Source organism: Phascolarctos cinereus, unplaced genomic scaffold (assembly GCF_003287225.1).
Source record: "Phascolarctos cinereus isolate Bilbo 61053 unplaced genomic scaffold, phaCin_HiC Scaffold_3;HRSCAF=262, whole genome shotgun sequence".
NCBI lineage: Eukaryota > Metazoa > Chordata > Mammalia > Diprotodontia > Phascolarctidae > Phascolarctos > Phascolarctos cinereus.
The window spans coordinates 117,925,405-117,950,838 of NW_027555736.1; the positions used below are offsets into that span (position 1 = coordinate 117,925,405).

Below are 25,434 nucleotides of genomic sequence, written 5' to 3' on the forward strand. Positions count from 1 at the left end.
TGCTTAGCACAGTGCCTGGCACACAGTAGTGGGTGCAAAACAAATATTTATTGACTGACTGAACCTTACAAACAGATTAGCCATGGATGTCGTTGGTTTAAAAATACTGGACTGATTTCAGGAGTTATTATTTTTTACAGAGCTTCAACCAGGCACTATGACGATATTAGTAAGGAAACAGGCAAATAATGGCTTACATTGCATTATGCAGTACTTTACATATCTCATTAGAATATCACAAGTTTGTGACATAAGTAGCCTAAATATTCCCATGTTACAGATAAGGAAACTGAGGCTCAGAAACATGAAATAAACAGTAGAGCCACAAATAAAATCCAGGTCTTCTAACTCCAATAAATAACAATAATACTAGCATGTGTACAGTGCTTTAAGACTGCAAAGTACTTTACAAATATTATCTCATTGGACTTCATAACAACCCTGGGAAAAAGTATTATTATTATTTCTGTTTTACAAATGAGGAAACTGAGGTATACAGGTTTAGTGGCTTGCCCAGGGTCACATTAGTGTCAAAAGTTGAATTTGAACTAAGGTCTTCCCGACCTCTAAATTGAGCATTCTGTCCTCTATGCCATCTCTGCTTTCTCATGTCACCTCTAAGTAGAGCCAAAAAGCCTACTTAGTAATCTCATAACCAATTACTGCCTCTTTCTCCCTTCTTCAGATCTTGCTGAGGTTTTCGTTAAAGAAGATACCAAATTCATATAACTGGATCATTTCTTACTCCACTCGGTGACATCTTTTTTTTTTTTTTGAGACTGAGTCTCCTTATCTTTCCTAGGCTGAAGTGCAGTGACCGTTGGCAAGGCTTATCCCACCGCTGATCAGTAGGGAAGCTTTGACCTCCTCTCTTTCTGACTGAGTTGGTTTGCCCCTCCTTGGGCTACCTTCATGAAGATCCCCTGCTTCCCAGGGCTCACTCTATTGGTGCTGGACCAAATGCAGACAACTGACCCCCTTCAGCCCTATTGTAGCTCAGAACTCTCAAACTTCAGTGATTCTGCTCTTGTCACTATGCAGTTTGATTTATAGTACCAAAATAACAGCTTGCATTTGTATATCTTTTTGAGATTGTAAAGTGATATGTGTATACATATGTGTATAAATACAGATAGAGACAGGGATAAGGAGATAGATGATAGATAGATAGATAGATGGATAGATGGATGGATGGAAGGAAGGAAGGAAGAGAAAGAAAGAAAGAAAGAAAGAAAGAAAGAAAGAAAGAAAGAAAGAAGAAAGAAGAAAGAAAGAAAGAAAGAAAGAAAGAAAGAAAGAAAGAAAGAAAGAAAGAAAGAAAGAAAGAAAGAAAGAAAGAAAACAATGACTACACTGGCTGCCACTGCCTAAGATCCAGGTTTGTCATATTTTACCCCTCCCCCAGGTATCTCCAGTACCTTTAAAAGAAGTTAAATGGTGTCTAGTTTCTGCCATTGGTTCATCTTCACTGATTGTGTTCCCCTAAATTTAGAGGTTTCCAGTTTCACTTAACCACTTAACAGTCAGATTAGCTTTTACAAAGGAATATTTAAAGATACAGCAAGAACAAATAAGAACATTCCCCCTCCAATACCTGTGAGACAAATTCCTTACTACATCCTTTCAGTCTGTGGGGAAGAAAGAGACATTAGGTTCTCAGTTAATTCTATTCCTGTAAAGGATAGTCCCACCAAGTTCCTAGTCCAAGACCCTTGCCAGGATAGTTTCCCAGGATCCCCGGCTTCTCAGGGCTTCCAGAATGAGCCGCAGCAACATCTGCCCCGAAATCCTTGCTACAAGGTCCCCCTTGGCTCAAGGTCCCAGATTCAGAGCTTACACACCCTAAACCTAGAACTGAAAAGGACAAATGAAATACACCAAAATCCCACACCCATGAAACCATAAAGCTTAAAGTGTTAAGGGAAGGGCAAGGTGGACTTTTCCCCCACAGCCAATTTATTACATGGTACCTATGCTTTGAGTGAACAAACCCCTACCCCCTGGATGCTTCTGGAAAAGAGAGAATGAGAATGTCCTAGTATGTTAATTTTAAAGATACAACTTGTTGCAGATACTCAGCCAATGGAGATAGGCTACTCTTATCCATGTAGGGAAATACAGAGTGTCTTCTCCCAGAAGCAGGTCTCTATCATCTCCTACATGAGTGACTCTATCTCAGGTGATCTGGACAGAAATAAACTCCAGCTTAGATAGGTAGATAGATAGATAGATAGATAGATAGATAGATAGATAGATAGATAGATAGATAGAAAAATAGATAGAGATGTATGTATACATATATGTGTGTATATGTTAGCTATTATCGTTCTTGATAGAGAGATAGATAAACATTTATGCATTTTATTATGTACCAAGTCCCGTGCCAAGCACTTTACAATTATTATCTCATCTGATCCTCATAACAACCCTGATAGGTAGGTACTATTTTTTTTCAGTTGAAGAAACTGAGGCAAGCTGGGTTAAGTGACTTGCCCAGGGTGACACAACTAGGAAGTGTCTGATGTTGGATTTGAATTCAGGTCTTCCTGACTCCAGGCCCAGCATTCTATCCACTGTACTACCCAACTGCCTTAGGCATTGAGCTTCCCAGAGGAACAGTTCCAAGGAACTCTGCTGAGTGATCTGCCCAGCAGAAACACTGAACCCAGTGGGAGAAGCATGAGTATACCACGAAAAAGAGAAAGACATTGGGTACAACAGTATCAGAGGGGAAGTGCCTTGGCACTGTACATTTTCTACGTCTACCCTCTCTATTAGGGTATGCCTACATGTATACTCACTTCCCACTTACACTCTGTGTAATTGTGGGAGAGCTCACCCCAGGTCCGTGGACAGAATATTCGTTACTATTGTCCTTATAATGACATCTCACTAAATGTCTTTGCTTTGAGCTACTTGTGCCTGTTGGCTGACAATTCAGGGTAAGCACACTGGAATACGCTGGTAAGCTATAGTTTTCAGAGTATAGACTCACAAAGTATGTTGAATGTGAGATAGCTATCAACTGGGGAACCTAACATAAGAGTACAAATTGGGACAAGTTGTCCTGGGGGGAGGATGCTACACATTACTATGTATATGTTGACTCATCTGATCAAATCTATATTCTAAATCAAATGTAAAATCTAAAAATTGAGAACAGCAACTATTTCAGTTTTGTCTATTGGTATACTGTCTGGCATACACTAAGTAGGTGCTTTATAAATTCTTGTTGATTGATAAAACTTACAGACCTTTAAGGAATCCCACCGAAAAGAGTCTTTGAATCCATATGCATATCAAGAATATAATATTGATCTTTAGTTCTAAAAAAATAAGCAACTTGAATTCATTGGTGGACCTTGGGAAGGGAGGGAAGGAGGAAAGGAGGGAGGAGAGAGGGAGAGAGAGAGAGAGAGAGAGAGAGAGAGAGAGAGAGAGAGAGAGAGAGAGAGAGAGAGAGAGAGAGAGCTTGAAATGTTTTTTGCCTTAAAAAGAGGTCCTCACACTCAAAGACTGGAAAAGACTGCATTGCTACTTCCACTCCAAAAAGACCTATGACTTAACTGATGTGGGTGCTTCATGGAATCAGATTAAAGCCCCTCTATGACTTGGTACACAGTTTCATGAGACAGTTTCATGAGAATTTTGCATTGTGAAAGTCTTTCTCTAGCAGCCAGCTTTCTGGTGATTCACATACCTGAACTAAGCTAGGGTGTTTCTCTGACCTTCTAATGCCAGGCCTGTGGTCTAAACCAATAGTGTCCAACTCAGAGAAGTAGGAGCCACCAAACTGTGCAAAGGATCCCTATGGGCCACAGCATGACTTAGGAAACTGCACATGTTTATACTTTTTTTTTGTTTGTTAATACATCAACACATTAAAATCAGATAGGAACTACATTTTCATCTGGCTTGAGCCTCACTCTGGAGTGTTGCGCATCACATATTTGATGCCTCTGCTCCAATCTTTTCCATCTTGGTAAGACTTGGCCCAGTTGACATCCCTCTGGGCACAGCTCTGGGTTATCTCAGTACCCTAATTAGGCATCAAAGAAGGACTTGGGTAGAGGACATGGCTACTATTTCTTTCAAGCTTATGGACCAGACCTGTGATTTCATCAATATAGGAAACTCACACATGAGGAAATTTCCTCTACCAATGCAGGTCATCTTCTCTGCTACTTACAGTCCTAGAGCTACCTAAATCACTGAAAAGTCAAATGACTTACCTAGGATCAAGCATCCAGTATGTGTTAAAGTTAGGACTTGAACCCAGGTCTTCCTAGCTCTAAGATCAGCTCTCTATCCATTATGCCATCTTGCCTGTCATATTTCTCTCAAAATTATGAAAATGAATGTTGTGATTGAAACTTTGAAGAATAAGGTGCTATTATCATTTGCTATATGCATTTTAGCTAATCCTAAACAGTCATTTAAGGGTATTCTTCTTTCCATCCCTTCCTGGAGTCATTTCTCCATCCCTTCCCCCACTCTCTGGCACACGCCTAAATGGCTTTGCTTGCTTTGGTGCATCTCTCTTTCCTCCTGGCCCTTTAACAGATGAGAAATGGTTTCTGTTGCCCCCATTACATCTGCCAAATTCTCTAACTCCCCCTCCTGTGTTCCTTTGGCTAGAAGAGTTTCTATGGTTTCCACCCTGGGATGGGAGGATGTCAGAGCTGGGAGGGACCTCAGCCATCAACTAGCCATATCCCACATTTCCAAATGAAGACATTGTCAACCAAAGAGATAAAGGAACTAGCCCAAAGTTGTGTAGTTTATGATCAGAGTTGGGATTATAACCCAAGACTCTGCTGAATCCTAGGCCTATGCTCATTCCAATCATTGTCGCTTCCTCTCTCCAAACAAATCATATACCTCCTTCTTCACAAAGTCCAACCCAAATATGTGAAGCTAAAATTCAAAGTCTACAATCTCACTCTCAATCTATTTTTCAAGCTTCACTTGTCCCACTGTTCTTCTCACCATACTCTATACTCTAGCCATCCAGGACCATCACACGCTGATGTTTCCTACCTCTTCAATACAGTACTTTCACAGAGAATCACTTTTTTCATGCTCTGATGATTTTGTGATATCATAAATATGAGTATTCCCTGTAGTGGTACGTGTCACACTTCATACATGCCACCCAAGGTGAGGAGGGGCTTCTTCTAACTCTGTTGACATGGTACAATACCTTGGTTTCCTTGATTGTCAGATGAGCAAGTTGGGAGCGACAGTCATCTTTAGGGTTCTTTTGAACTTTCAATCTCTGATTCTATAATCGGAGCACCTGGTATGTTAGCCTTTTCTAGACAAGCTGATCAATGCTGAGATTAAAGTCATAAGGCATTGGAAATGGCTACCCAAAAAAGACTGACAGGTACAAGGCTAGAGGTCATTTTTAAAGGTTCAGGTGCAATTCAGCACTCTACTAGTTCTGAAGTGGCAATCCCATTATTCTGGCTGGCTGGCCCCAACCTCTGCTTTCTCCCTGTGAGGTATTCTACAGACTCCATCAATATCAACCATTCATGACAATACTCAGGACTTCATCCCACTACTAAGGCAGCCAGGTCCTTATGGTCAACCACCCCTCTCATAGCCTAACCCTTCTTTAGTCTGGGAAAAAGGATTCCTATTCAGAAATAGGTTGGACTAGGTACCCTCAGAAGTCTCCCTTTCTAACTCTGAGAATCTGGGATTCTGGGAGATGGAGAAATGCCTTAAAATGTTCAGGGTAGATATGGAACTGAAGTAACTTCTTATTCCTTTCACACCATTGCACAATATTTTCCTCTTTCTCCCCACCCTTTCTTGCCTTGACTCCCTATCCATGGTTGTGATGAAGCCAGTTAATTTGCCTGTTCTGTTATAAAGGATATGGTTAATTTAAACTCTGTATCTAAAGCAATTTCTAAAGAAGCCAGTTGCTAAGTGGTTGCTAGGGCAAGCTGGCAGGGGCTATTCATTCATTCAATCCTATATAGATTAAGGGAAACAGAGGAGGGAGAAGGTTGTTTATTTCACTTCTAGAGAGATGAAATAAGATTTTATAGAGGACAAGCCACATGTGGCTGGGAGGACCCTAGACCAAGAATTTGTAGCTGCCCTATACCAGCTGGATTGAGGCAGTGTTGTCAAACTGCCTCGGATTAGAAGTAGAACAGGGCAAACTCAGAACATAGGTAGAGGAAAAGTGAAATCAATGATGGAGAGGGGGAAGGAGAAGGGAGAGAGGCAGCAAAGAGATTTTGCTGGCTCAAAAAGGAAGAAGGCCTCCTTTCTCATGATTAGCTTGGTTGACTGGTAAAAATAACTACATTCCTCTAGAAACTGTCATAGTCAGGTTATTAGAAAGGTCGTGATCACAAAGTAAAAAAGGATGAATCTACAAGGAATCACAGGACCATTGAATGTTAGAGCTGAAACCCAAAGAATACCAGTTATTTTCCCAAGGTCCCATAGTTGCCAAACAGCAGAACCAGGATATAAATCCAGGTCTTCTAATTCCGAATCCCGTGCTCTTTCTATTATATCACATTAAAAAAGACATATTCAGGGTTTTCATAAAAAGGTCACATTTTTGCTCAAAGGCACGATATGGGGAAACATGGTAAGTTGTTAATCTTCCCATGGGCTCAAACTGCCAGGAACAACCCTTGGAAAATACCTGGTGAGTGCATACCTAAATTTCTAGGAAAGTGCCTAAAAGATGAATTAACCCCACATGTACTGAAACTATATGTCTACGTACTTATCATTTAATATCCCATATGATAATTATTTCTGTATGTAGCATATCCAGGGATCTGCTGATAAATATTTAACACTCAGATCTCTGGGTGGAAAAAAAAATTGTATTCAGGTCACATTTTAAGTTTAATCTGAATTCCTAACATTTTCCCATCACTTTCTTAAGTCTAGACACTCAATAACAACAAAATGAAATGCTGAGTTGTAACATTTGTTAATTTCCAAGGTGTAAATATTCACACTGAAAATTCAACAATCAGCCAACTGTTCTGGCTCCAGCACAGTCCTGCATATGACCTTCCCTAGGCTATAATCTTCATGAGGACAGAGATCTAAACTTTGGCTATTATCCAGTAACTAGTATGGTGTCCTGCATAAAAAAGGTAATAATAACTAGCATTTTCCATAGTGCTTTAAAGTTTATAAAGTGCTATAGAATTTGCAAATTACCTTCAAAAAGATAATTAGTTTTATTGAATTTAATCTAATAGACAGTAACTTTTCTTGCTCTTCCAAAATGCTAATGATCTTCCTTCTTAATTTTACCTAAAAATCTATTTACTTGTTAACATTATGCCTCTGAATAGTCCCATCCATAGTTTTAAAAATACAGTCATGAAATGCAAATTATATAAAGGGAAGGAAACAAGTATTTATCAAGTGTCTACTGTGTCCTAGGCACTGTTCTAAGCACTTATAAATATTGTCTCATTTGATCCTCACAATAATCCTGGGAGGTAGGTGCTAATATCATCCCCATTTTACAGCTGAGGAAACTGAGGCAAAGATTAAGTGATTTCCCAGAGTCATATAGCTAGTAATTATCTAAGGCTAGATTTGAACTTGGGACTTCCTGACCTCAGATTTGGTGTTCTGTCTACTACACCACCTAACTGTCTCTAAGACAAAAGATTTGGCAGTGGAAAAAAGACATCTTATTTCCTTTATATCAAAATGAATTTTTGTAATCATAGGAAAATCTATCTAGAAACTACATAAGGTGATTATCTGATGGTATGGTGGTGGTTGTGGTGGCTCAGTCATTTTAGCCGTGTCCAACTCTCCATGACCCCATTTGGGATTTTCTTGGCAAAGAGATACTGGAGCGGTCGGCCATTTCCTTCTCCAGCTCATTTTACAGATGAGGAAACTGAGGCAAACAAAGTTAAGTGGCTTGCCCATGGCCACACAGCTAGATAATATGGTATCTGAATGAATAGAACATTGGAGTTGGAATCAGGAAGACCTGGGTTCAACTGTCCCCATCAACACTAGTCATGTAAATCTGAGCAAATCATTTTAACTTTTCTAAGCCTCAGTTTTATCATCTGTAAAATTATACAGAGGTAGCACCTACATCCCCGGATTGCTGTGAGGATAAAATGAACTAATGTATGTAAAACATTTCGCAAATTAAAAGGGATAATATAAATGCATGCTATTATTCTTATTATTGGTGGTACTACTCAGTTATAGAGAGTTCTAGAGAAAATGTTCCACTATGATGCATCTAAGAAAATAGTCTACGTCTTTTTCCTCTTCTTTTTGTGATCGGCCTCTTATCAGGGTGAAAACCCAAGCCCTGTCTTCCCATAGATGTCTGGAGGCAGAGAAATCATAGAGGCTTCCTCTCCCTCTTCCCATCAGTCTTTACCCTCGAGCTTGATGTACTGTGACCTCAGAGAGCTGCTTGCCAAATATTGCTATCTTGCTGAGTCATGTCTCTGTAACTGAACCTCCTCCTCCTCTCTGTGTCTCTTCAAAGGAATTTTTTTTCTCCCTCTGCTAAATCTGTTCTATATCTTTCTTTTGAATCCCATTTGTTAATGAGCAATCTGGGCTTTCACACACATACACTTTTCTCCCTCACTCTTGCTCTCATGCTCTCTCTTACTCTCTATCTCCTCTCCCCCATACCAGTTAGTACCCATTCCTTTTCCTCTCTTTCCTTCCTTTCTTCTTGGATTTTACTCTCATTTCTAATTGTCACCAGGGCAGCTAGGTGGAATGGATAGAGTACCAGGCCTGCAGTCAGGAAAGCCTGAGTTCAAATCCAGCCTGGACACTTACTAGCTGTGTGATCCTGGGCAAGTCACTTAACCCTGTTTGCCTCAGTTTCCTCATCTGTAAAATGAGCTGGAGAAGGAAACGGCAAACCACTCCACTATCTTTGCAAAGAAAACCCCAACTGGGGTCAGGAAGAGTCAGACATGACTAAAACTACTGAACAACAAGAAGAACTAATTATCATTATTGGTGTAATTATAGCCCATTACCCTTGGGGAGAAAAAAAATACAGTTATGGGTCTGGAGTCCTGAAATAATGCCTTTGGCACCTACTACCCTTGTGACCTTGAAGAAGCCATTTCATTTCCTTCGGGCTGAGTTTCTTCAACTATGAAAGGAGAGGGGCTGAACTAGATGGCCTCAGAGACTCTGTTCTAACTCCAGAGCTTTGGTCCTTCCAAGTGATTGGGGGTTCTTGAAAAGAGGTAGATAGCAACTCTGCTTGAAGGTTTGGGCAGCCTTGCAAGAGTGAGCTAGAAGTGTCTAGGCAAAGGTAAGCCCAGGTTTTAAATTTATGCTACTAGTTCTCATAGCTGGAAGAATATAACCAACTTCATACAGATGCCACTGGGTCTTATTTTATGTTTCATTTAAATATACTTCTAACCAAAATAGACAGACTAAAAACACAGAGAAAGAGATACAGAAAGACAGACACAGAGACAAAGACAGGGAAAGACAAAGAAGAAAGAAGAGAGTGGAAAAGAGAATAAGAAAGAAAAGAGAGAGGAAGAGAAAGAAGAAAGAGAAGAGGGGGGAGTTAGGGGAAGAGAGAAGAAAGGAGACAGAGAGGGGGAAGAGAGGAAATACAGGAGAATAGAAAGAAGAAAGAGAGCACTTCATAGATGAAGAAAGGAAAGATACAGAACATTCAGTGACTTTCCAAGGGCCACAGAGTGGATAAAATGGTGCTTGGTCTAATTCTTATCCGTAACTACATTCAATCATCTCGTATTCCCAAAGCCTTGGAGTTAGTAGGAGCTGGAGACTGCTTCTTCCATCCTTAGATCTCCTGAGTATTATTGCTCAACAGATGATGGCTCCAAATCAGAACAGATTTGTTCTACCACTTCAAAGTTGGCTTCCTCTCCAAAAGGGTGGGTGAAATTTTGTATGTAACTCTCAGGGAACTTAGGGTCTTTTTGTTTTTCAGGACAGAAACATTCAGTGTCTTTTGGAGCTGGTAAAAATACCTTTTTCCTCTAACAAAGCTGTGCTCTCCTCACCATTCTTGGGACTTGCCTATAACCTAGGTCTGAATGAATTATTAATAAGTAGAGATACCATTTATAAAGTAAGAAAGGAGTGGGGAGGAGGAAGTCATGGTGTAGTGGAAAGAAAACTAGTCTTGATGTCAGGAAACCGAAGTTATGGTTTTAGCTATACTTTGTGGCTATAGGCAGTTCTCAACTATAAAAACAAGGATGTTGGATTGGATAACATCTTTATTTAGGCCAGACTTATGATTTCTCTGGTATTGAGAACTCTCAGTGAAGATGTTCCTCCCAATGGAGACAAATACCTACTCTGTAATTTATAGAATTGCCTGGGGCACGGAATGGTAAAGGATCTACCCCTCAGTCACACAATCTATGATACTGACTTAAAATAACTCATTTCATTGTCTCTATAAACTATCAGAGGTGAGACTGAACGCAGGTCTTCTTGATACCAAGGTGAGTTCTCTATTCACTATGCCACTCTCACTCACAAATTAGATCACTCTTAAGGTCCTTTTAGCTTTAAGATTTCTTAGTTCAGATTCCTCTGATCATATTTTGCTGGAGCTATTTTGAGAACCCAAATTGGGAAATCACATGAAAAGCCAATTTGGGCTTAATTAAAAAATCATAGATTTAGAACTAGGGAGGACCTTAAAGATCAATTTGTTTAACCCCTTTATTTTTCAGATGAGGAAAGTAAGTCCTAGACTAGAGGTTAAATGACTTACCTAAATTCACATACTATGGCAGAGCCAGAGTTCAAAGCCAATATTCCAAATTTAGTGCTCTTTATGCTGCAACACGCTGTCCCTCTAAACTGGAGAATGCCAAAACATTGCCATTCCTTGTTTAAGTCTGAACATGCATAAAACCTACAGGGATCATTCACAGGATCCTAGAACTAAAGAGAGAAGAAAACTCAAAGGTCATCTAGTCTGACTAGGCTAGGTTGCTCCACCTGCTTTAGAGAAGAATCTTGATTTAGAGGTGGGAGATGGGAGCACACATAAATCAGAGGCATGGCAGAAAGAACATGGATTTGGTTATAAGACCTGGGTTTTGAGTGCCAGGCCTTCTGCTCACTACCAATATAACTTTGGGCAATTCATTTAACCTCTCTGGACCTCAATTATCTCTTCTGGAAAATGTGTAGGTTATACGTGGTGCTGTTGTTCAGTCACATCTGACTCTTCATGACCCCATGAACCACTCCACTATCTCTTGAAGTCTGTCCAAGTTCATGCTCATTGTTTCCATGATAATATCTATCCATCTCATCTTCTGCCATTCTGTTTTCCTTTTGCCTTCTATTTTTCCGACATCAGGGTCTTTTCCAACAAGTCCTGTTTTCTCATTTGACCTCTAAGTGAATATCTTGAAGTAATTTCTTTAAGTATTAACTGATCTGATCTCCTTGTTGTTCAGGGGATTCTCAAAAGTCTTCTCCAGCACCACAATTCAAAAAGATCAGTCCTGCAGTGCTTAGCCTTCCTCATAATCCAACTCTCACAGCCATAAATTACTACTGGAAAAACCATAGCCTTGACTATGGTTTGTTGGCAAGGTTATATGTCTGCTTTTTTAGTGTGCTGTCCAGATTTTCCACAGCTTTCCTTCTAAGGAGTAAGCGGTTTTTAATTTCATGACTACAATTGAAGTCTACAATGATGTTTGAGCCCAAGAATATAAAATTTGACACCGCTTCCATTTCTTTTCCTTCTATTTGCTAGGAAGTGATGGGAACAGTTGCCAAGGTCTTAGATTTTTTTATGTTAAGCTTCAACCCAGCTCCTCTCCTCTTTCACCCTCATCGAGAGGCTTCTTAATTCCTCTTCGCTTTCTGCCATCAAAGTGGTATCATCTGCATATCTGAGATTGTTGATATTTATCCTGGCAACCTTAATTCCAGCTTTTGATTCATCCAGCCTGGCATTTTGCATGATATACTCTACATACAAATAAAATAAATAAGATGACAATATACAGCCTTGTTGTACTCCTTTTCTAATCTTAATCCAATCGATCGGTCCGTGTTTGGTTCTAACTACTGCTTCTTGGCCTGTATACAGCTTGCTCAGGAGATAAGTAAGATGATCTGTTATTCTCATCTCTTCAAGCACTTGTCACACTTTGTTGTTATCCATAAAGTCAAATATAATCAATGAAGCATAAGGAGATGGGGTTTTTTTTCTGAAACTCTCTTGCTTTCTCCATAATCCGGTGAATATTGGCAATTCAGTCTCTAGTCCCTCTGCCTCTTTGAAAACCAGTCTGCTTTTCTGGTAATTCTTGATTCACATATTGCTGAAGTCTAACTTGCAGAAACTTAACTATAACCTTGCTTTCGTGTGAAATGAGCACTTGCTCAGTAATTTGAACATTCTTTGGCATTGCCCTTCTTTAGGATTAGAATGTAAACTGATCTTTTTCAATCCAGATCTCTAAGACTCCTTCCCAGCTCTAAATCCTAAGAATAAGGAGGTCTGGGAAATGGGGCCCCAATAGGAGAAGGGAATGGGGTTCTAAGTTGACGAGGTCAAAGAAGCACATCTCTGGGCAAATTGAAGACAGCCTAAACTTAGCAATTACCTAGCTTAGAATACTCAGGGGTGTTGAAGATCAGAGGAAACCAAATATAACTTTTGATTCATAGTGTTTGCCTAGGGGGAGTCCAAATTACAGAACCATGCAAATCTATTTCTCTCCTATTTATAATAGGCTCCTAAGAGGGGAATTGGAGATGCATTGATTTGTTGACTTTACCACTTCTCCCCACCCCCACCATTTCCGTTTCTCTGTTCCTCAGTGTTCCATGAAGGCAATGTGGTAGGATTTGGGTTCATGCTGAAGATAGTACATAAAGGAATTACTCAAGAGATGGAAAATACCGACATTTTCCTCCCTATTCCCAAAGATCATGCAGAGGGCAAAGTTTTTTCCCCCAACCCTGCAGCTTTGGGAAGCCTTATTTCCAAATTATGGATCAGAATCAGGTTTAACAACCATCATTTTTAATGTTAGAAAAGATGAGCATGTGGGAAATGGGGAAGATTGAGAAGGGAAATGTCATGTAATTGCTATGTTTAGGTTACATGGAATTTCTTTCCTTCCTCACTTTGTTCTGCTTGATGAGGGATTGTTTCCTAGAGAAAGTAAGGTAGAACATGTTTTATGATACAGAATGAAAGTGTTTCATCAAATAAAAGGTATTCTTTCTCCAAAGAAAGAACACACAGGAGAAAAAAGTCATAAAGTCATAAAAATGTCTAATCCGAAAGGGCCTTAGATATCATCTAGTCTAACTGTCTCATTTTTAACATGAGAACAATGAGGATCATATTCAAGATCACATGATTAAGAAGTGGCAGGGAGAGCAGAACGAATTGAAATGATAACAGCAATAACCAGCATTTACATTATGATTTAAGGTTTGCAGGGCTCTTTATAAATATTCTCTCATTTGATCATCAAAACAATCCTGGGAAATAGGTACTATTATTATCCCATTTTACAAAGGGGGAAACTGAGGTACAGGGATTACATGACTCTCCCAGGGTCACTCAGCTAGTAAGTATCTGAGGTTACATTTGAACTCTAATCTTCCTAACTGCAAGTCCAGTGATCTATCCAATGCACCACACATTTTGCTAAACACTAGGGGCAACCGGGCATTTTCCCAGTGACTTATGGGAGAATAAGTACTTTTTATACACTGTAAGGAGGGGACAACGGTTGCCCTGGAAACTCTGACTAGTGGCCCGGCCTTAAGGGAATTTACCCAGACTGCATCAGAGAGTTCATCCAACTTGATCTGGAATGAAATTTTGGTCCACATGGGGGCACAGTAACTAACCATAGCCCAATTATACAAGCAGCACCCAATTATACGCCAGCAGCCATTCTATTACCTTGAGACATTTCAAAGATGAGGACAAGCAGAAATTAGCTAGACACCTGCAAACTGCTGGAGTTTGCAAAGACAGGTTTTTTTATGTTGCTTCTTTGCCAAGCAGAGGAGCTAATAGTCAACTGTGAATGTTCCCATTGTTTCCTTATTAGTTCAGTTATTCTGTGTTGTATTTGACATTTCATTACACAGCCCCAGTTATCTGTTTCCTAGGAAACAATCGAAAGACACATGAACAGTAGAAAAACAACCCGAACTCACACACTGGCTTCCACTGTGACTGACAATTAACATGAATACAGTAAATGTCAACAGGAGCTAAATATAGTTTACACACAGGGTCCTGGGCTGCTGTTTATCGGTAGCTGGGTGCTAAGCCATAATGATACAGAGGGAAACTTCTCTGGGCTTTAGAACGCAGCTCCAAGCCCAAGCTTCAGCTGCATTGTTATAAGAATGCACTCTGCTAGATCAAAAGCTCCTTGAGGGCCTGGACAAGTGGCTCATCTGAACTTTGCATCTCTCCTAGCACCTAGCCCACTGCTCTGCACACAGGCATTTCATACGTGTTTATTAAGTAAGTGACAAAACAAAAACAAATCCACCAAGTGGACAACTTTGTAAGACTCAGTCAGGCACCTGCATCTTCTTGTCCTTTCTCACTCAGCTATACCCATCACAAGCCTCCTGCATTCATTCACTAAAAGAGAGAAGAAAATTGCATCATTGATCCATCATTGATCCATTGATCCATCATTGAAGCATCATTCAAAGCCATAATGAGCCAAAGACTCCCAGGATGTTAGAACTGAGAGAAACCTTACAAACCATTCAGGTCAAACTGCTCACTTTATAGGTTTAAAAAAAAACTGAAGTCCAGAGAGAAATGATTTAATTTCACAAGAATTTATTAAGTGCTTTACTAAGTGTAAAACACTGGGCTAGTCACTGAGGATACAAAGACAAAACAAAAAATAATTCTTGCTTGCATCTGGGTGAGGGAAGGAGGCAATAGAATACTTGTAAATATTGGTCCACAAAAGATAATCTGATGGGGGAAAACAAACAAACAAACGAACATGAATGTCTAGGGGACATCAGGTTTCCTCATAGGAGATAATAACTGAGTTGCGTCTTACAGGAGTCTAAAAAGAAGAGATGAGAAAGATTCTAGGTATCCAGGACAGCCTTTCCAATGGCAAAAGGTTGGAGATGGAATAATAAGTTCATAGCAAGCAAGACGGTAGGAAACTGCAAGTTGGGTAATTTGGCTGGAATGTAGACTGCATGAAAGGAAGCAATTGGTAACAACACTGGGGAGAGTGGAGCCAGATTGGGAAGAGTGTTGAAAGCCAGGGGGAAGAGGTTATATTTTGTCCTGGATGCAAAGGAAAGTCATGGAAGATTCTTGAGCAGGGGTGTGATATAGTTAGACCTGTTCTTTAAGAAAATTCTTTTAGCAGTTATGTGGAGGCTAGATCTATTGGGAAAAAAAGAAACAGAAGAAGGAAGACCAATTAGAAGTCTATTGCAATGACTCATGCAAAAAATGATGAGGGACAGAACTATGGTGGGGGATATGTTAATTCAATTCAATAAACATTTATTAAATGCCAACTATGTATCAGGCATTGTGCTAAGTGCAATGGGAAAAAAAGAGATGCAAATGGCATTGTAGAGGTAGAACTAACAAGGGTTGCCAATTGCCTAAGGTCACACAAACAGTTAGTTCATAGGATTTGAGGGGAGAGGGAGAAGGAGGTGAGGGAAATCCAGATCCGTGATCACTTCTGAACTCCCAGCATGGAAGTTCCCTCAGCCAATGCAGATTGGCAGGGCCTTTGTAACTAAACCATTGTCTTAGAGACTTGCCTGGGACATTGAGAGGTTAAGTGACTTGTCTAGTCACACTTGTATGTATCAGAGACAGGACTTGAACACAGGTCTTTCTGTGTTTCAAAATCAGACCGCTGTTCACTCTACCAGGCCAGGATACTTCCCTCCATAAACTCATAGGAATATGGATTTCAAGCTGGAAAGATCAGAATCCAAATCTCCCAACTTCCTGTGCTTCACTACACCGCACTGTTTCTATGGACATTAAACATCCCAGTAATTAAAAGCAGCAAGTCACATATGAAACAATCTCCTTTTTACATGGTATACCCATAAAATGAAGACATTAACTGATAATAATTGCAAATTCTGAAGTCTGTTCTAGCTACAGGCATAGTATAATGAAAGGGGGGGGGGAAAGCATTGAGCTAGAAATGAAGTCTCAGGTTCTAGTCCAATGTACCTTAATTTCCATAATGATGTTTGCTGCTCTCTACTTTACAGGGAAGAGGTAACATTAGGGGAAATGCTTCAAACTCCTTTTAAGTTCGTGGCAATATAATGAAACCTCAGTTAATTTGCACTAAACTAACAGGATTCCTCTGCTAACTGAATTTTTAGTTTGCATCAGAATTTTAGTAGAGTAATAATGATGGTAAAACACATTGAAAAGTTCTCATTTGAGCCTCACAACAACCCTGCAAGGCAGCTAGCACGTCATTCTCATCTCATAGATGAGGAAACTGAGTCTGAGAGAGGTTGTGACTTGTCCATGGTCACAGAGCCAAGAAGTATCACATGCAGGATTTGAACCCAGGTCTTCCTGACCCCAGATCCAATGCTCTTAACTATTATACCATTCTGCCTCAAGGCAAAAGATAAGAAATCAAGTTTATCCCCAAAACTAGTATAGAAAAACACAGGGTAAGGCAGGATATTTCCCACCAAATCTCTTCCACTGTTGACAGCATTTGAAAGCTTCCAAGTAATGTTGATACCTATCTTGTTTGGTCTTATTTTAACCATTCTATCATCATCCATTCCCAAGTATTACAACTTCAGCCATAAGCAAACTATGAAGAGAATTTAAAGGAGATGACTGTGGATCATTAGGATTGGACATAGGACCCTTTAATCATATACCCCTCAATCTCAACTACTGTTGACTCAAGAGTCAAAACTGGGCAACTGAAAAGCAGTCGCCACCATTTGAGCAAATAGCATTAGATTAACCACGAGGGCTAGAGAGGCAACATGGAGGAGTGGAAAGAACGTTTGCCAGCTTTAGATGTGCAGGTCCTAATTTATTGCTAATTTACTGAGTGACCTTGAACAAGTCACTAATCCAAGTAGATACAGTAATCAGAAGGGTACTGGGGGTAGGACAGGAAGTGATGATACATCAGGCAATTTCAACATAATAGCAGTAGGAAGTACGGTGGCCTGGGAGCTAGGGGCCTCAAATGCTACTCCTTGGCATTGGTACGGACTAAATGTAGGCGTCTAGTCTCTCTGGCCCTCTCTGTTCTTATCTGTATATTAGGGGAGCAGGGAAGTGAGCTGGACAAATTATTTTAAATGTCCTTCCAGTATCAACATTCCATTAGTGCACATCAGTATTGTCTTTTTTTCCATTCCAATCCAACAAGCATTTATTAAATGCCTGGTATGAACGAGGTACTGGGCTTATGAAGACAAAATTAAAAAACAGTCTATTTCCTTCTCTGGTTCATTTCACAGATGAGGAAGCTGAGGTAAACAGGGTTAAGTGATTTCTAAGTGTCTGAGGCCAAATTTAAACTCATGAAGTCTTCCTGACTCCAGGCCTGGCACTCTTTCCACTTTGCCACCTAGCTACCCTGTTTTGTGTTTACATATATATGTATTTTTATACATACATGTGGGCACATGCATGATAATTTGAGGAGGAGGGAGAGAGCATTAAGGAAGGAGGAAGGAAAGGAATAAGCATTCATTAAATGAATACTTTCTGCAAGGCACTACATTAAGTGTTTTACAAATATTATCTCATTTAATTCACACAGCTACCCTGAGAGGTAGTTGCTATTATCATTTGCCTTTACAATCAAAGAAATTGAGACAGACAATTAGTGACTTGCCTTGGGACAACTAGTAAGTGTCTGAGTTCACATTTGAACTCAAGTCTTTCTGACTGCAAGCCCAATGTTCTGTCTACTCCATCTCCTAGACATAAACCACTAAGGAGATCAGAGGCGGCACATAACTTGAGCCTTGAAAAAAAGTAGAGATTCTAACTGGTGTAGATGAGGAGGGAATTCATTCCAACCCAACCAACATTTTTAAGTGCCTACTGTATGTCAGTCATTCCACTAAGTGCTGGGGATACAGCTAAAATGGAAAACAGTTCCTGCCCTCAAGGAGCTTACAATCAACAGGAGGATACAACACATAAAAGGAGACAGGAAAGCATTGCGGGGGAAGGAAATGAGGGTACCTGGGGCAGGGGCATCTTGTTCTATGGAGTTGGAACAAGGCAGAGCAGGAGATGAAAACTGGAATGAACTGAGAGTCCAGTTTCTGCCTTCTATAAAGGAAGGCACTGGGGGGAGCTTGGTACTCTTCCCTCCAGTCAGAGGGGAAAGGAAGCTGAGGGAGGTGGTGTCAATCAAGGCTTGAGTTAGCACCATGGTGGTGAATTTAGAAGTAATAAGCTTATCCTAGGACAGGTATCTTGTTCTTTAAGGTTGAAACAAATCAGAGCAGAAAATGCAAAATTGAGTGCCTTCCTAAGCATGCAGAGTGCCTTTGAGGTATGTGGAATGCCACTGTGGCATTGCCACCTGTGCAAAAGCATGAAGGTAGTAGATGTATGCCAAGCTTGGTGAATGACATATAAGCCAATATGGCAGGAAAGCAGAGTCCACAAAGGTTGTGTGGAGCCAGACTGTGGAAAGCTTTAAATGCCAAGTTGAGGAGTATGTGTTTTATCTCAGAGGCAAGAGAACTCCTGGGGTGGAGGAGTAATGGCCCTTCTATTCCTCTGCACGGCAAGGCAAGGGAATGAGCAAACACTCTCTGATGAAGATGCAGACAATGAAGAGAAGCTAGCTTATAATTGACTCAAATTTCCAAACTGGAATCCTCCCCACTATAGCTCCTTCCTTTGTTTCCACCATTGTACTCCTTTTGAAACATTTGACAGCATTCCCAACCTGCTTGTTTGCAATTTGTTGGTAAGTGTGGCTTTGTGGGTTTTGTTTCCCTCTCACAATGTGTCCTAAGCATCAGTTCCATTACATTTTACAAAACAAGTCCCAAGCAAGAGTTTTAAACTGATAAATAAAACAGAATTCAGATGATCGTACATAATGGATGGGGGCTTAGCTAATGTGGCAGTGAGCTCTTTAGAAATAGCTAAATTGATAGATAAATAGAAATGCTACTCATGAAGGTAACCAGGTAATCATAAGATTTTTTCATTTCATTTTAACAGCATTATTTCACTGTTAACTTCAACCACGAGAATCAGAAAACCCTAGAGTTGAGAACAGAAGATGCTAAAGACTGTGATGAATGGGTAGCTGCGATTACTCATGCAAGGTAAGCCAATGAGTATGTAACATTTCTTCCTATCAGTGCTACTTGAACTGTCACTATTCTCAACATGAAACTGATTTCTTGTACTTATTGTGCTATTCAGAGAAGGAATATGGTGTAGTGCACAAAAGGCATGCTTGTAGTCAGAAAGACCTAGGTTCAAGTCCTGGCTCTGACCACATACAGGTGTATAACCACAGACAAATTATAACCTCTCCATGCTTTAGGTAACTGTCTAAGACAAAGTTAAAGAAGAGTTCTGCATCAAATGGAAGAAGTTCCCATACTGAGAGTTCCTTAGAATAATAAAATTAAGTATCTGGACTCCCCCCCCCCAAAAAAAACGAGTTGTTTGGTAGAGGTCACCTTGCCTATGAGTTTCGGATCTCTAAGACATGGAGAGAAGTAAAGTGAGATGGCTGCTTTGTTAGGATGGTGTCAAGAAAGGGCCTTGGACTGGAATTTCAGGAGACTGGGGTGATAGTCCCAAATCTTCCATTAACAAACTGGTTTTGCTCCTCTGGGTCTCAGTTATTCATCTGTGAACAAAGGGGTTGACCTGGATAACCACCAAAATGGCTTCCAATTCTACCATGTCATGATTCTAGGTAGAGATGGAATATGTTGGACATTTAGAAGTTGGGAATGACTGGGAGATCCGAGGGTCTACAAATCATCTGTGGCCTAGTGCAGACGTATTGCATTCTTTTTGGCACAGTAAACAATTCTGCCAACAGTTATTCCAAAAAGTTTTGAAATGACTCTTACCACCTTTGGATACATTCCATTACAGAATATTAGGTGAACTAAAAGGTTCCTTTTTGCTAGCATACTCTAGAATTTCCCTCTTGTCTCCAGCATGTACTTGGGCTCCACAGCTTTAGAGCCAGAGCTGTCATCAGGGGTAGATGAGGAAAGCATCTACCCTTGAGATTTCGCCGTAACATTTCTGACTTGAATTATCCCAAGATAAACACTCACTTGACCTAGGAAGCGGGATTATCTATGTTAAAAACCACCTGCACTTCCAAGTAAAATTTAAAATATCCCCTGTTGCATCCTTCCCTCCCTCCCCCATCCCGATTCTGCTCCTCATCGGTGACATAGTGGATAGAGGGCTGAACTTGAAATCAGGAAGATCTAAGTTCAAAACTGAACAAAGGTACTTCCAGGACTTAGTAGCTATGTGACACTGGGTAAGTCAGTTAGCTTTCAGTTTCCTCACTGTAAAATGGGAATTATTGATAGCACCTACCTTACAGGATAGCTACAAGGATCCAATGAGATAGTCTATGTAAAGTGCCTTGTGAACCTTAAAGAGTTATATAAATGCCAGCTGTAATCATCGTCATTATTACTGTTATTGTTCAGAAGAGGACACAGAAGAGGGGTACATTTTGTGGGTGCTGCTGTTCCTCCTCCTAGACAACTATACTCGAACCAGGAGGAAAGAAGGCTTGAGGGTGGTGGAAGGATGCCAACCTAGCACTCTAGGTACAAACAGCATCCTCTTGAACCTCCTCTTCTATTCCAGTTTTTTGAGGGAGTCCTTTCTGGCAACTTTCTCCCTCCTCATCCTTTCCTGTCTCTGAAGGAAATTTCCATTGCATTCTGACTTCCTTGGATTTCCTAATGTCAGTGATTTTCTGTGTATTTTATGTAAATGAGCCCTTAGATACGTAAACTAGAGTGATAAGAAGGATATACAAGGATACCATTGTATGACAGATGAAGGGAGAGAGCTAGTCGGTCAGTCAATAAACATTTATTAAGCACCTACTATGTATCTCTCCCTATGCTAAGCTCTGAGGATACGAAGAAAGGCCGAAACAGTTCCTGCTCTCAAAGAGCTCACAGTCTAATGGGGGCAAGGGGGAGAGAAGATAACATGAAAACAATTGTGTATAAACAAGATATATACAATATAAACTGAAATAATCAACAGAGTAAAGACACTAGAATTAAGAAAGTCTTCTCATGGAAGGAGGGACTTTAGCTGGGATTTGAAGGAATCCAGGGAAGTGAAAAGGAAGAGACAAGGAGAAAGAGTATTCCAAGCATGGGGGACAGCAAGCAAAATGCCCAGTCTAGAGATAAAGAGTCTTGTTCAAGGAACAACAAGGAGGTTAGTGTCATTGGAAGGCAGGTGTGAGAAAACTAGAAAAGTGGGAAGGAGCCAGTTTGTGAAGGACTTTGGATGCTCAAATGAGGATTTTTATATTTGATCCTGGAGATGATAGGACTCCCCCAGCATGTATTAAGTAGGGGAGTGACATAGTCAGAACCGACTTTAGAAAGATTAATTTGACAGCTGAATGGAGAATGGAATGGAGTGGGGAGAGACTCAAGAAAAGAGACGAACCAACAAGCTGTTGCAATAGTCCAGGCTTGAGGTGATGAAGGCTTGTATCAGGGTGGTGGCAGTTTCTGGTTTTGAAATCAGAAGGTCTAGGTTCAAATCTCAGCTCCGAAACATGGTATCCATGCAACCTTGGATCGCTGAGTGAGACAACTCCTAAGCGGAAGAAAATTCTCTGTGCCTGTGATTCATGGACTGTCTACATACAGTCTCTTCCTTCATAAATCCTCATGCCTTTAGCAAAGGAATTTTGTGACACTCAAGACTGATGATCTAATGAATACATTATAAATGGTGACTAACTATTAAGGAAGAGGGAACAAAAAATTCCAATTTAATACTTAGAATAAGAGTTTTCATCCTTTTGGGAGGAGTATACTTTGTGATTCCTTTTCTCTATTTGCCCCTCAAGATGCCATATACAGGCAAAATTTTGTTACAATTCCATTATAAAGAAACCTTCTTTTTAACAAAGTTGTATTTGCCCACGGAAATCATGCTTTGCTTCTCCAATTATAACTAATTCTCTAATATAAGGAATCTTGAAAAATAAATGCTTTCTTTGGTGCCTTGCTTCAAAAGATCTAACCTTTAAAGTGGGGGGAATGTGCATTTTTAAAATTAAACACTAAGGAAAACTAGAGTTCATTTGTCCAGTCGTGAAACGCCAATGACCCTTCAACTCCCTTTCCCACCTCAAACATACCAACCATCTAACAAGACTGAATGGAATTCCTAAGCTCTCTGCCAGAACAAAGCTGATCTCTAAAAGATCCAGGAACTGGGAATTAGAATAGGCCAGGAGGGTTGTCAGAAGGGGAATGAAGTAAGGCTTTCTCTCCTAGATTCACTTGCCAGTTCTCTAGAGAAACTTTCAACGAATCAATCGATCACCAAGCAATTATTAAGTGCCTGGCTTATGCCAGGCATTGATCTGGGCACAATGGGACACAAATATGGCCCCTGTCCTGAAGGAATTTACATTCTGCTAAGGGAATAGAAAGGGTTTAGAAAGTGGTGGCCAGGGAAGGGGACTTTGGCCTACACAGTCACAGGAATTGGAAATGGAATATAGGCCAGCAGATTGCCCTGGCCTTTCTAATATGATGATGATGATAAGTGATGATGATGATGATGATGATGGTGATGGTGATGATGGTGATGGTGATGAAAACTAGCATATACATAGGGCTTTAAAGTTTGTGAAATGCTTTACAACTATTACCTCATTTAATCTTCACAACAATTGGAAAGTAGATCCCATTATTATCCTCATTCTACAGATGAAAAAATTGAGGCAGTCAGTGGTTGTGACTTGCCCCAGGTCACACAGCTAAGAAACGCCTGAGGTGCATTTGAACTCTGATCTATGCTAACTCCATGTCCAGTGCTCTATCTACTGCACCCACTTGGCTGCTTCTAGTGGTTGTATTGATTTGATTACTAAGAGGAAGAAAAGAGGAGGTAGCGGGAGGTAGTTTCTATGCAGGATGGTAGGTGCAAAGAACTCAACAGCCAGATATAGAAGGATGAGGTAAAGCTTGGCTCATTTCCTCTAATTTCAGGCAGGGATTTTTTCCCAAGGGGAAAAAAAAACAAATGGAATGGATTAATTGGGGGCAGGATAGGAAGCGAAGTCACTGGAGGTCTAGATTAGGGGGCAAAGGAAGTCTGAGGAAGACAGAACTGCTGACCAGACACCTGTGTTGGCTAGGCTGTAGTATGCTGGTGGATGAACTAGAGGCCTATCTCTGCTTCACTGGTCAGCACTTGCCATCTAGAATCTGGGTGAAAATTATTTGGATGTCCCATGGACATAGGGTTTGGTCCTTTCTACCTGAAAAAGAATAAAAATGAATTCTGTTTGTAAAGTTGCAAATTGTTAATATTTCCATAATACGCCCTTGAAGATCACTGAAGACACTCTGGAAATGGGTCAGAATTATGTCCCAAAAGACTGGAAGGATAGAGTATCTGTCACATAGATTCACCTCAGCCTCATATGACCCAGCAAAATGTAAAGTCCTTGAAGGGAGGGGCTATGGTCTTTATGTCTCCAATACCTAAGTAGTACTTTGCACATAGTAAGTATTCAATAAATAAATATAGCAATAAGCATTTATTAAGATCTGACTATGTACCAGGCACTGAGGACACAACAACAAAAACAAAAACAAAACATTTCAGATTCTGAGTTCAAATCTATCCAAGGGCACTTATTACCTGCGTGACCCTAGATCACTCATTAACCTCTGTCTGCCTCAGTTTCCTCATCTGTAAAATGGAAATAATAAGAGCACTTACCTCCCAGGGCTGATGTGAAGATCAAATGAGATAATATTTGTAAAGTGCTTTACAAACCTTAAAGAGCTATATAAATGCTAGCTAAGCAAAGAAACAGTCCCTACCCTCAAAGAGCTTGCATTCAAACAGTGGAGTGCCCATATATAGTTAGACATAAAACACATTCAAAGCAGATACATGGTAATCTGGAGAGGAGAGGAGAAGGGGAATGACTAACAACTGAGGAAACCATGGAAAAAGTTAACACCTGAGCTGAATCTCAAAGGAAATTGGGTATTTAGAAAGGAGGAGGATGAGGAAGGAAAGCATTCCAGGCCGAGATAGGGGATGTAGTTTTATGTGTGATTGTTGGATGGACGAATGGATAATATATGATGTCATGTGACTTAGGGCAAGTTAGTCCACCTTGCTGTGTTCCTCTGTTTCTTCGTCTCTGAGGGAGTCTGGGGACTCTTCAGTTCTATGATTCTTTGTTAGAACTAGAAAGGACCTTACAGGTAATACAGGACTTTAGGATTTCGAGCTAGATTTCAATTCCAAGTTCATTAAGCACCTACTATGTACAAAGCCCTGAAAAGGGCCTTAGAAATTTAGAGTCTGACACCTTCTTTTTACACAGGAAGAAATCAAGGGCCCAGTTATTTTGTCAAAATAACTAAGTTGGGACTAGAATCTAGGCCTCCTGGCTCCTAGTCACGTGTACCGTTCACTAGGTCAAAGGCCATCTCCCGTGACTGTGGGAAGGGTGTCAGAGGGAAGAGAAATAGAAGAGCCCCCATAAGATGTCTAGAACAAAGCCAATTATTATGTGCATAGAAAAGGACAAAAAGTTGTTTATACTGTAAAAGCAGCTCCCAAGCATAATGAAAAACTCAAATCCCAAATCAATACAGAAACCACAAAACCACTGTCTGTAGCTCATGTGTCCTGGAGCCTTGAGCGACACATTTGCAAACTGACTCTCTTGGGTCCTCTTAATTTATAGCTATGAATACGTGCCCAGGAATAGCTCTATACACATTATTCAGCTTTAGAATTTCTTCTTTTTAAGTTTTATTGATGCCTCTTGTTTCTACAGCATAGTCACTTTCCAATAAAATTTCCTACTTTGAAGTTATTCCTGTAACAAAAAAGCAGTTAAATAAAAACAACTGATTGCATTTGACTCTGTATGCCATATTCCATTCCTATAGGCCCCCACTTCTTTACCAAAAGGAAATACAACCTTAGAGTTTCAATGTTTTCTCCTTTGAATTCCCAGGGACCAAAAGCTATCTAAAGAAACAAAACAAAACCATTATGAAATTAATGATATTGTTAAATAAGATCTTTATCCAAATAAATCAACAAATATATTGGATAAATATTTTCTGATGATGCCTTCAAATTAATAATGG

At 40.2% G+C, this 25,434-nt stretch overlaps 1 protein-coding gene across 1 annotated transcript in view; it reads left to right on the forward strand.

The window, feature by feature from the left end:
• The window catches only part of RASGRF1 (Ras protein specific guanine nucleotide releasing factor 1), a 206,792-nt gene that overhangs the window by 46,543 nt on the left and 134,815 nt on the right, over window positions 1–25,434 (forward strand). The window contains exon 2 of the mRNA XM_020965608.2: window positions 19,271–19,377. Within this exon, the coding sequence (XP_020821267.1) occupies window positions 19,271–19,377 (107 nt within the window). The remainder of the gene's footprint in view (window positions 1–19,270; window positions 19,378–25,434) is intronic.